Source organism: Ipomoea nil, unplaced genomic scaffold (genome assembly GCF_001879475.1).
Source record: "Ipomoea nil cultivar Tokyo-kokei standard unplaced genomic scaffold, Asagao_1.1 scaffold2494, whole genome shotgun sequence".
Lineage (NCBI taxonomy): Eukaryota > Viridiplantae > Streptophyta > Magnoliopsida > Solanales > Convolvulaceae > Ipomoea > Ipomoea nil.
In genome coordinates this window covers 1,108,976-1,120,692 of record NW_017618922.1, presented here as the reverse complement: position 1 = coordinate 1,120,692, position 11,717 = coordinate 1,108,976, and the positions used below count along the sequence as shown (strand labels likewise).

Genomic DNA, 11,717 nt, shown 5'->3' with positions numbered 1-11,717 from the left:
AGAAGTAACTTGATATAATGAGGTGCATTAAAAAGAAAAGACATTAAGCTATTTATACAATCAAATTGGGAGAGAAATGAGGGCATGCGGCAATACAAAGAGGAGAACCGCAATGAACGGAGAGAACGTGTGAGGCGCATGCGACGTGGTGCTGCTGCATGGTGACATCATGTTGGTCTACAAGGATTTTGAGCCACACATTATTTTCCTAACAATCTCCACCTTGGATCAAATCCATTTGTGGAAGTTAACAACTGGAACAGTTGACTAAACTCAAACACTCCTTGAACTTAGCAATAGGAAGAGCCTCATAATAGCAGGATGGTCTCATGGATTTTGAGCCACAAAATATTATTTCCCAACAATCTCCACCTTGGATCAAATCCACTGTGGAATTAACAACTGGAACAGTCGACTAAACTCAAGCACTACTTGAACTTAGAATTAGGAAAAACATCAGAATAGCAGGATGGATCACCATCAATTTCCTGTGTGACTGAAAGTGCATAAGCAACCATGTTGATTTCATCATCACTAGCATACCTAGCAGGTTTTTTTATTGTCATCCTAGGACGATCCATAGCAATGGAATACTCTCGTTGTGGCTCGACGAGAGGTGTGATGCAAGTAGATGCATCATCTTTAGTATTACCATTAGTGGTAGTAATACTGTCAATGGGCCTGAACTCAAACTCCACCTTCTCACCAGTACTCTGTGTCTCATCTGTACTGGGAACTTTTCCAGAAGAAAGTAGTGCATTTTCGTCAAAAGTGATATCTCGACTCAGAATGATTTTCTAAGGATCAGGAGACCATAGGCAATACCCTATTGACTCAGAAGCATAACCAAGGAAAATGCATTTGACAGCTCGAGGGTTTAATTTACCCGTACTGGAATGAGCATAAGCAGGACATCCAAAAACTCTTAAGATAGAGTAGTCAACAGGATTACCTGACCAAACTTCTTCTGGAATTTTAAAATCAAGGGATGAATGTGGAGATCTATTTACCAAATAGCAAGAAGTAGAAACGGCCTCGGCCCAAAAACGGCCTCGACTGTTCCAGTTGTTAATACCCACAGTGGATTTGATCCAAGGTGGAGATTGTTAGGAAATAATTAATTTTTGTGGCTACAACGAGCTCTTTCTAATAGAGTCATGTTTAAACGTTCGGCAACACCATTCTGCTGGGGTTTAGCAGGCAAGGTCTTGTGCTTGGCGATTCCATTTGCCGCACAAAAGTCATTGAAATCTGACTCATAGAACTCCAAGCCATTGTCTGTCCTGAGCTTCTTGACTTTTTTACCTGTCTGAGTCTCAACAAGTATTTTCCACTTCTTAAAAATAAAAAATGCTTGATTTTTATATTTCAGGAAATAGACCCAGACTTTACGAGAAAGGTCATCAATAATAGACATAAAATATCTACAACCTCCCATAGACTGGAATTTAGTTGGTCCCCATAAATCAGAATGTATGTATTCCAATACATCTTTGGTACGGTGTGTGGCAGTAGAGAAACTAACCCTCTTTTGTTTCCCAAAAACACAATGCTCACAAAATTGTAATTTACCCGTACCTGAACCACCAAGGAGACCTTTCTTGCTCAGGAGATGCATGCCTTTCTCACTCATATGCCCCAGACGCATATGCCATAATTGAGTGAGATCCGCATCAGACATCGATGAGGATACCGCTACTGAACCTGTCATAGTACTGCCATGCAAGATGTATAAGCTTCCCGAACGAGAAGCTTTCATGAGAACAAGAGAGCCTTTTATAACCTTTAGAACTCCACCTTCAGCTATGTACTTGCACCCCAGAGATTCCAACGTGCCCAAGGATATCAGATTGTGTTTCAAATCAGGAATATACCGAACATTGGTAAGAGTCCTGATAGCGTTATCATGAGTTTTAATCTGAGTACTTCCAATTCCACTAACCTTGCATTGGGTATCATTACCAAGCAAGACAACTTCACCATCAACCGGTTCCAGAGAGATGAACCAGTCTTTGTGAGGATACATGTGGAATGTACAACCAGAGTCCAGAATCCACTCGGTTTCGCTCCGTTTGCAACCGGAGCTAACAGATAACATAACATCGCCTTCTGAATCACTTTCAACAATACAAGCTTTAGCGGACTTCTAATCTCTCTCTTGCTTGTTTTTCAGCTTGAAGCATTCAGTCACATCATGACCCTGCTTCTTGCAGTACTTACAGGATTTGTTGGACTTCCGTCCTTTGGACTTGGATCTAGAATTTTTATTGCTATTCTCGATTTCAAGTGAACGACCCCTTACAGTCAAGCCTTCACCTTTGTCCCCAGACTTAATTTCAAAGTCAAACTTTTCTTTGGACAATATGTTTGACTTAACATTGTCGAAAGTAAGGGTATCACTACTATTACCGTACAACATAATTTCTTTGAAATGCTTGTATGATTTAGGGAGAGATACTACACCCCGTAATCCAAATTCAATTAAGGGATTAATTAAGTAATTAATCCTAATTCAATTCCTTAAATTCCTGAAAAGTCAATAGTCGGGGACTATTAATTGACTAGTCAACCCAAAGTCAAAAGTTGTACCTAAAGCTTTGTGAGTTGTTCCCTTGTTCCCTTACACATTTCATCTTAGTAAGGGAAAATAAGACATTTCCTTGGCAATAGTCTTTCAAGCTAACCTAGGAAGACAAATTTCATTTCTTCAAACACTCTCCAAGAGAAAAATCATAAGCTCTCTCTTTCTTCTCTCTAAAAAGCTAGTTAGCTTTCTCTCCTAGCCACACCTAGGGCTACCAAGATCTTTCAAGTTTTCTTTCAAGATTCTACCTTTCATACTTTTGAGCATCTAGGAGGGTAAGATCTAAGCTCCTCTTGTGTTTTTAGTGTTTTCTAAGGTATCTTTTTATAAAGGTGAAATCTTTATGTTTGTTTGGTGTGTTCTTGAAGTGGGTGTGGAAAGGGAACCTTGTTGAGAGCTTTGTGAAGTGTTTAAAGTGAAAGTTGAGTCTTCAAGAGGTAACTCATGCTCTACAAAATCTATTTTGCTTACCTATATGATGATTTCTTGGATTCTACATGTGTTTTGCTATGAAATGTGAGTGTTGATGCATTGTCTTGTGAAAATGCATATCTAGAGCTTGTTATTAGGGTTCTTGTATGTCATTGCTTGGCTATTCCTTTGATTCAAGTCATTTTGTTATATTTGGTGAGATTTGGCATGTTTTGGACTTGAATTTGAGCTTGGAGTTGAAAATCCCCGAAGGGATTGTTTATGGTACATATTAGACAGTTACGATATATCAGCTTGTGAACCTAGTCTTTAGCCTTTTGTTACTATCTTTCTGCTAGTCTAGTTGTATATATAGCCATGCCGTTTGTTCTCTTTTGATATATAGAAATTACTTTCATCAATTTGGTATCAGATAAGCCTTCTTATCGATCCTATGGCCTCTAATGACAGCTCATCCCCTGATAATTCTGCCGACCAGGCTCTTGCCACCACCTCACCACCGGAAACTGCACCACGAACCACCCCATCTTCCAATATGTTGAACCAAGCTCATCACTACGTCTCCATTAAGCTGACCGCCTCGAACTTCCTGTTCTGGAGAGCGCAGCTTGTGCCGTTCTTACGAGGTCAGAACCTATATGGTTTCGTTGACGGCACCACCGCTTGTCCGCCGGAGTTCATGGCTGCGTCGTCTTCCGATGCCCCTCCGGCCATCAACCCTGCGCATGCTCTATGGATCCAACAAGATCAATCCATTTTGAGCATGCTATTTTCCTCCCTTGCCGAAGAAGTTCTCTACTTGGCCATTGGCCATTCAACATCGCGATCGTTGTGGACTGCCGTCGAGACTGCGCTTGGTTCTTCATCGAGAGCACGATCCCTAAGCCTTCTCACCCAACTCCAGAATCTGCGCCAAGGTGATTCCTCCCCTTCAGACTATCTGGGCAGAGCTCGGGTTCTCATCGAACAGCTCATGCAAGCTGGCCGGCCGGTCTCCCTAGATGAACAGAATCTTCATGTTTTCAGGGGGCTCCGACCGGAATACCGTGGCCTAGTTGCTTCCTTGACCGCAAACAGCAATCCCTTAACATTACCGGAGGTTGCTGATCTTCTCGCCACTCACCAGTACCTATTTCTAGAAGATGCTCATTCCGCCGCTGCTGCTCCGCCGGCGGCGTTCTTCAGCCAGCAGCCACCGGTCGCTCGTGGTCGCGGACGAAGCCATCGTGGACAGCGGGGGAGGGGGCAATGTGGTCGAGGCAGTATACGGTGTCAAATTTGCGATATCCCGGGGCATACGGCGTTAACGTGTTATAGACGTTATTCCGATGGCACTGGCGGCAACCCTCCACCTCCTGCAGTTCGTCCTCATGCCCCGCATGCAAATGTGGCTCTTCATCAAGATGATTTGCATTCTGCTCCCTTCACTAATGTCTGGTTACCAGATACAGGAGCGAACGCTCATGCTACTCCAAATCAGGATATAATTAATGACACAGAACCATACACCGGCACAGAACACTTAAAGGTTGGCGACGGTACAGGTCTGTCTATCCTCAATACTGGTTCGGTTTCTATTCCCACCCCGTTACGGTCACTGTCTCTAAACCGTATATTACATGTCCCAAAGTTACGTGCGTCGTTGTTGTCAGTTCAGAAATTCACAAAAGATAATCACGTTTATTTTGAATTTCACCCTACTTGTTTTCTTGTGAAGGATCTGGTCACCCATCAAACGCTCCTTAGAGGTCCAAGCATTGGAGGGATGTATTCGCTAATAACGTCATCTCCGGTGGCTCTAGTGTCAGCGAAAACGTCACCTCAAATCTGGCATAACCGCCTGGGCCACCCACATATTCGGGTCCTCCGTCAAATCTTATCCGGATGTTCAGTCAGTCGATCTTTGAACTCTATGAATAATATTTGTACCGCGTGTCAAATGGCAAAGTCCACACGCTTTCCTTTATCTCAAACTAATCATACAACTAAATCTGTCTTGGAATTAATTTATACCGACATTTGGGGACCATCATCGGTCACCTCAATTGACGGTTTTAAATACTTTGTCCTATTTGTCGATGATTTTTCAAGATACATTTGGTTTTATCCAATGAAAAATAAAACCGACATTTATCCTATTTTTACTCATTTCCGTTCTCTTGTTGAGAAATATTTCTCCTGTCCCATCAAAGGCATCCAGTCCGATCTGGGTGGTGAATACCGTAAGTTGCATTCGGTGTTCACATCCGCAGGGATCTTACATAGACAGTCTTTCCCACACACACATGAACAAAATGGCCTTGTTGAGCGCAGGCATCGGCATGTAGTGGAGACAGGACTGGCCCTGTTGGCCCACAGTCAAGTTCCCCATAAATATTGGTCGTTTGCGTTTGAGTCGGCTGTGTATTTAATAAATCGCATGCCAACATCCGTGTTACAAAATCATAGCCCATATTCCCGTCTTTTCCATAGGTTGCCAGATTACAATATGCTCCGAGTTTTCGATTGTGAATGTTTTCCGTGCCTGCGTCCCTATAATCACCATAAAATGGAGTTCCGTTCTGTGTCACGTGTGTTTTTGGGTTACCCCGACTCTTTCAGTGGTTACAGGTGTCTTGACAGGGACTCCGGGCGAATCTATATAGCTCGTCACGTAAGGTTCAACGAGGATGTTTTTCCTTATAAGTTGACAACGACACACTCTCAGCAGGCGACTGGGAGCGGTTCACAATACCCATGGGCGTGTGCCCGTATTCTGCATTCAGACACTGGCGGCAATACACTACAGCCAGATGCCAGCAACAGTGGCTTTCCGGTTCTATCACCCACTGGAGGCGCTATTCCACAATCTCAACCATCATCATCAGGTGGTGCCACATCCTCCTCTTACCAGCCGTCCACTTCATCGACCGCGACAATTAGGACGAGGAGGAAACGCTCACCGACAAGAAAACATACCATGGCCCTGCGCACAACGACACACCAACAAAGGCGTCCTCCTCGAGCCATGATTGCCTCTGTTGACGACGATGAACCCACATGCCATTCCCAAGCAGTCAAGGTTCCGCAGTGGCGCACCGCTATGGATGAGGAGTTCAATGCTCTTCTACAGAACCAGACGTGGACTTTAGTTCCTTTTGATGCTACTATGAATGTAATAGGCAGTAAATGGGTATATCGTATAAAACGGAAATCAGACGGATCAATTGATAGATATAAAGCCCGCTTGGTTGCCAAAGGGTTCAACCAAGTCCCGGGCATCGATTATTCAGAGACTTATAGCCCGGTAGTCAAACCGGCTACCATACGGCTATTACTAGCCTATGCGGTTTCGAATAACTGGACCATGAAGCAACTTGATGTCCATAATGCATTCCTAAACGGACGCATCACGGAGGATATCTACATGCGCCAGCCACCCGGCTATACCAATCCAGGGTACCCCACCCATGTCTGCAAACTACTGCGGTCGTTGTATGGCCTAAAGCAGGCACCTCGGGCTTGGTTTCGAAGGCTGCATGATTTCCTTGTTGGTGTCGGGTTTCGCCCGTCAAAAACAGACGTATCTCTGTTCATCTATGATCCTGGACGAGTTCGAATCTACATCTTGATATATGTAGACGATATTCTGTTGCTTGGTAATGATGCTTCACAGGTACAAACAGTGTTAACACGACTCTCTTCGACCTTTAGAATCCGTGATCTTGGTGTACCATGGTTCTTCCTCGGCATTGAAGCCCTGTACACTCCATGGTTCTTCCTCGCAAAGCTGGGATGGACTCATGCAGACCACTAGCCACGCCAATTACAGCAGTTACGTCGACACCCTCTGTGGACTCATCACCTATGGAAGATCCCACTCTTTATCGCCAACTAGTTGGCTCTCTAATGTACCTCCTTCTCACACGGCCAGATTTGTCGTTTGCGGTCAATCGGTTGTGCCAATTCATGCACGAACCTAAGCAGGACAATTGGGTCGCTCTTAAACGCGTCTTGAGGTATGTCAGTGGGACACAACATCTGGCTCTTCATTTAACTGGCTCAGTGTCTCCAGTGGTTCACGCTTTTTCAGACTCCGATTGGGCGGGGTGTTCACTCGACAGGAAATCTACAGCTGGGTATGCAGTGTTTATTGGCCCTAATCTTGTCTCTTGGAGTTCCAGGAAACAGCGTACTGTTGCACGCTCCTCAACTGAGGCGGAGTACAAAGCACTAGCCGATGTATCAGCAGAAGTCGTCTGGATTCAGTCTCTACTTCGGGATCTCGCCTTGGACTGTCTCACCACCCCAGTTCTCTGGTGTGACAACCTCGGCGCCACCTACCTCTGTTCGAATCCAGTATTTCATGCAAGGACCAAGCATGTGGAAGTGGATTATCACTTTGTTCGAGACAAAGTCACGTCCGGAGATCTTAAGGTGAACTTCGTCTCTACTAATGATCAGCTTGCCGACATCTTCACCAAACCACTTTCTGCCTCCCGGTTCCAAGACCTCCGTTTCAAGCTTGGCGTTGTACCGTGTCCGCCTACCGCTTGAGGGGGTGTATTAGACAGTTACGATATATCAGCTTGTGAACCTAGTCTTTAGCCTTTTGTTACTATCTTTCTGCTAGTCTAGTTGTATATATAGCCATGCCGTTTGTTCTCTTTTGATATATAGAAATTACTTTCATCAATTGTACAGGCGTGTACCCGCGGGCGGAACGGCGGGCAGTGGCCTACCCGCCGCCCCACCCGCGGGGTACAGGTGGCTTGTGGGTGTGTACCCGCGGGCGGTACCACGGGTAGAGGTCCACCCGTGGGCCCACCCGCGGGGTACATGGTGTGGTTTGGCGGGGATTTGTTCCCTGTGATTCTTTTGACTCGGTATTTGGTCTTTTGACTTCCCGATGTTCATTTGTGGAACTATTTGAGCGTCTTCTTGATGTTTCGTATGTCTAGAACTATATGGTAGGAATCCATGTAGGTTTGGTGTCTTGAATCGTGCTAAGTGTTCAACATTGTGATTCGTTGAACCGTGATGAGTCTTGTGTGTTCTTCGGAACTACTTTCGGTTTACCCGTTTTATAAGCATGCTAGTTCGGTGTTTAAATGCTAGCGTGTGTGTTGTTTGTACCTTCCTATCGTTGATGATAACTTGTGTTATTCATCGTTGTGGTTGGATTGTGATCCATTCCTTGATTGAGTATGGTTTCATATCTTTGTTGTGATCCGTTGATTGATTCCTGTTGTGGTGTGGTGTGTGTGGCTGTACCTGGATTGCACGATTAATGGTATGGGACATTAGTCACCAAGGTACGGAAGTGGTCCTCGTGGTGGCCATGACGTGATTATGGAGTTTGTGACCTGTGTGTTGGGTTCACGTATTTCTTGGGAGGCATGTGTTGCCATGTGTGTGATCGGTACCCTCGTGTACTATGAATTGGTGGTTTTGTTGGCGGTTTGTCGGCGGATGGGGATGACGGTCCTCAGAGGGAAAAGGTTGGACTTGGTGTACAGGGGTCCTGGAGGTAATGGTTGGAACTAGACATAAGGTTGGGGGTAGCCATAAGGTTGGAACCGGGCATAAGGAAGGCATATCAATTCGTGATGGGTGATGTCACGAAGGCTTGTGTAGCCGTTGTTGTGTATTTCTCTATTTTGTGACGTGTGATGTCACAAAGGCTTGTGCTGCCAATGGGTGTGTCCCTATTCTTTTGTGTTATGCATGTCGGGTGTTAATCTACTGTGTGATGGTAGATTATACCTTGAGCAGTTCTTGTGAGTCGTTATTGCTTCTTGTCGTATTGGGATGTGTTCCCTTATCTTTTGTGAGTGCATAGAGTCTTGTGTTGATCTCTATCTTGGCTTTTGAAATTGATATATACTATATCCCATTTCGCAAATGATTTTGTATACATATAATCTATCTACATATGATATTTCACATGTATTGGTGGGTTACCAGCACCATTCGTTGACCGGGCGTCGTCCCTTATTTTATGTGTTTCTTTTAGGTGATGAGTAGATGAGAGTGCGGTCTAGAACCTGTTAGCTTAGATCCCTTTGTTTTGAGATGTTGTGGCCTGTGTGCCAATGTTAGACATTAGTACTCCTGTTTCTGAATGAATTTAGATTATGGATTTATGCAGATGTTTCGCCTGTGCGTTCACCTTTGAGTGGACGTGGCATAGCACCCTTTATTTCCTATTCATATATTCCCTGTTTAGTCTTCCGCTGTGTATGATGTTATGACTAGTTATCTGCAATTCTGCATGTCTAAGGCTTAATTTAGCGTGGAAATTAGGGGGTGTTACAGATACAAGCAATAAAACAGCGCGATCCTCATCTTCAATTATGACATCAATATTTTCCAAGTCCAATAAAATAGAATTGAATTCATCCAAGTGAGATTTAATAGAAGTACCTTCCGTCATACGGATTGTGTACAGACGCTCCTTCAGGCCTAGCGTGTTCACCAGAGTTTTGGCCATGTAAAGCGTATCCAGCTTGGACCACAAATCTGACGCAACTGTCTCACTTACCACCTCACGTAGAACCTCTTTAGACAGTCACAAAAGAATGGTTGAATGTGCCTTGTCATCCAAATCTTCCCAAGTTTCATTTGTCATTGTAGCTGGTTTCTTCTTCTTCCCAGCTAGCGCTTTCTTCAAACCGTTCTGGGTTAGAACGGCTTCCATCTGAACCTTCCAAATAGAAAAGCTAATTTTCCCGTCGAACTTCTCGATATCAAACTTGGTAACAGTCGACATCTTTGAAAATAATTCTCAAATAAACTTGGCTCTGATACCACTTGTTAGGAATATAGCGGAATAATGCTGAAGCGAAGAATCGAAAATTGAGAATTAAGAAATAAATAATTTGTGGCTAAAATTCATGTAGAAAATTTCCTTCTCCACATTGCATGCCCTCTTGCAGTTCTCGCCGAAATAGGAGCATCTCCTCCTTCATGCCGCAACTGTCTCCATTGTGTCTCCATGCAATTACCTCATTTGTTGCTTCTTAGAGGATAAATAGCATTGTTAATTTCCTTTGTAATGCACCTCTCATTCTTACATCAATTCATTGAATTCATCTTCTTTCTTTCTCTTTATTCTCACGTAGCATACATATATATATTATATTAGTTTCCTTAATACTCTTTGAGTGATAATATAATATATATTTTCTCCATATTCCTATTTCTTGTGTCATTTATTATATTCTCCCTATTATTTAAATTCTATAATTCTCAATTTTCGATTCTTCGCTTCCGCATTATTCCGCTATATTCCTAACAAGTGTGCCTCAAAATCCTTGTAGACCAACATGATGTCACCATGCAGCAGCACCACGTCGCATGCGCCTCACACGTTCTCTCCGTTCATTGCGGTTCTCCTCTTTGTATTGCCGCATGCTATCATTTCTCTCCCAATTTGATTGTATAAATAGCTTAATGTCTTTTCTTTGTAATGCAACTCATTACATCAATTTATTGAATTCATCTCTATCCTATTCTATCTCTTACATAGCATATATATATTTTTCACTTATATTCTCTTTTCAAGAGATTAATATATATATTTTATACTTTCCATCCTATTTTGTCATTTATATATTTTCTCTATTATTTAACTTCAATAATTCTCAATTTTCGATTCTTCGCTTCCGCATTATTCCGCTATATTCCTTACAAGATTCCCATCATAGAAAAGAGAAGTTTAATGAGATATATACTATTTATGTGATGTGAGGAAAAACTATGTTTTGGAGGCTCCCGTTGAGACTATGTCCTTTCGGATGAAAAAAGAAAAAGAGAAAGTTATGAGAAGAAGAATGATACGGTCAGAGAAGGCCGGAAGAGTATATTAGAAGTAACTTGGTCGAAAAATCCCGAGCTGCTAGGTTGGATATTACCCGCTGGGCTTGGAATCCTAGTTAGGGGGTGTGCACACTGAAAGTACGATACCTGATTCCACAGAAAGAAAGAAAGAAAGAAAAACAAGAACAACGAGACATAGGTTCTGTGGGTGTGATGAGGTTAGGCCGACTGATATTTGCCGAGCCCGAATAGGTCCGTTCACGAATCGTGAAGTTCCTACCTCCCCACGAGTTGAGGTTCCGTTGGTACGGATGTGGCGGTTGTGTGGGAAGCACCGTTCGCTGAGGCTTTGCCGCGGCGGAGTACCTGCCTCGCATGACCCAGATTTGAAAGAAAGAAGAGAAAAGAGAAACATGAGATATGATTGAGGTCCTCGGCAGAAAAATATTATTATTCTGATCGAGAGTATTAGTATATATATATATATATATATATATATATATATATATATATATATCTATAGAATTCCATTGTTGCATAGCATATGCCTTATGATGAGTATATGAGAAGTAAAGTATCATTTATTACATTTGAGTACAAGCATGAAAGTATAGTCTTGCTTGTCACTTATATCTCTTGCATATTATCTATCTTGAAAGTATCCTTGTATATGATGTTGGTGATAATGAACCAAAAATCGATTTAATATCGTAAAATAATATTTATATATACACACACGAAGTATATAAAATATTATTCGATATATTATATCTGAAATATATATATATATATACACACAAATATATATATATATATATATATATATATATATATATATATATATATATATATATATATATATATATATATATATATATATATATATATATATATATATATA

General features: G+C 42.4%; 1 protein-coding gene across 1 annotated transcript; it reads left to right on the top strand.

Annotated features, from left to right (window-relative positions):
* Nucleotides 1-3,449: 3,449 nt before the first annotated feature.
* LOC109153500 lies at nt 3,450-4,762 on the top strand. The gene is made up of 2 exons (XM_019301368.1): nt 3,450-4,560; nt 4,734-4,762. Exons 1-2 carry the CDS (start codon nt 3,450-3,452, stop codon nt 4,760-4,762), a joined length of 1,140 nt encoding a protein of 379 aa, XP_019156913.1.
* Nucleotides 4,763-11,717: the final 6,955 nt, after the last annotated feature.

Excerpts from the sequence above, each read along its gene's own strand:
- LOC109153500 (XM_019301368.1), top strand. The coding sequence starts at position 3,450 with ATGGCCTCTAATGACAGCTCATCCCCTGATAATTCTGCCGACCAGGCT. Across the intron at positions 4,561-4,733 it reads AAAGGTTGGCGACGGTACAG|GATCTGGTCACCCATCAAAC; the intron begins GTCTGTCTATCC and ends TTTCTTGTGAAG.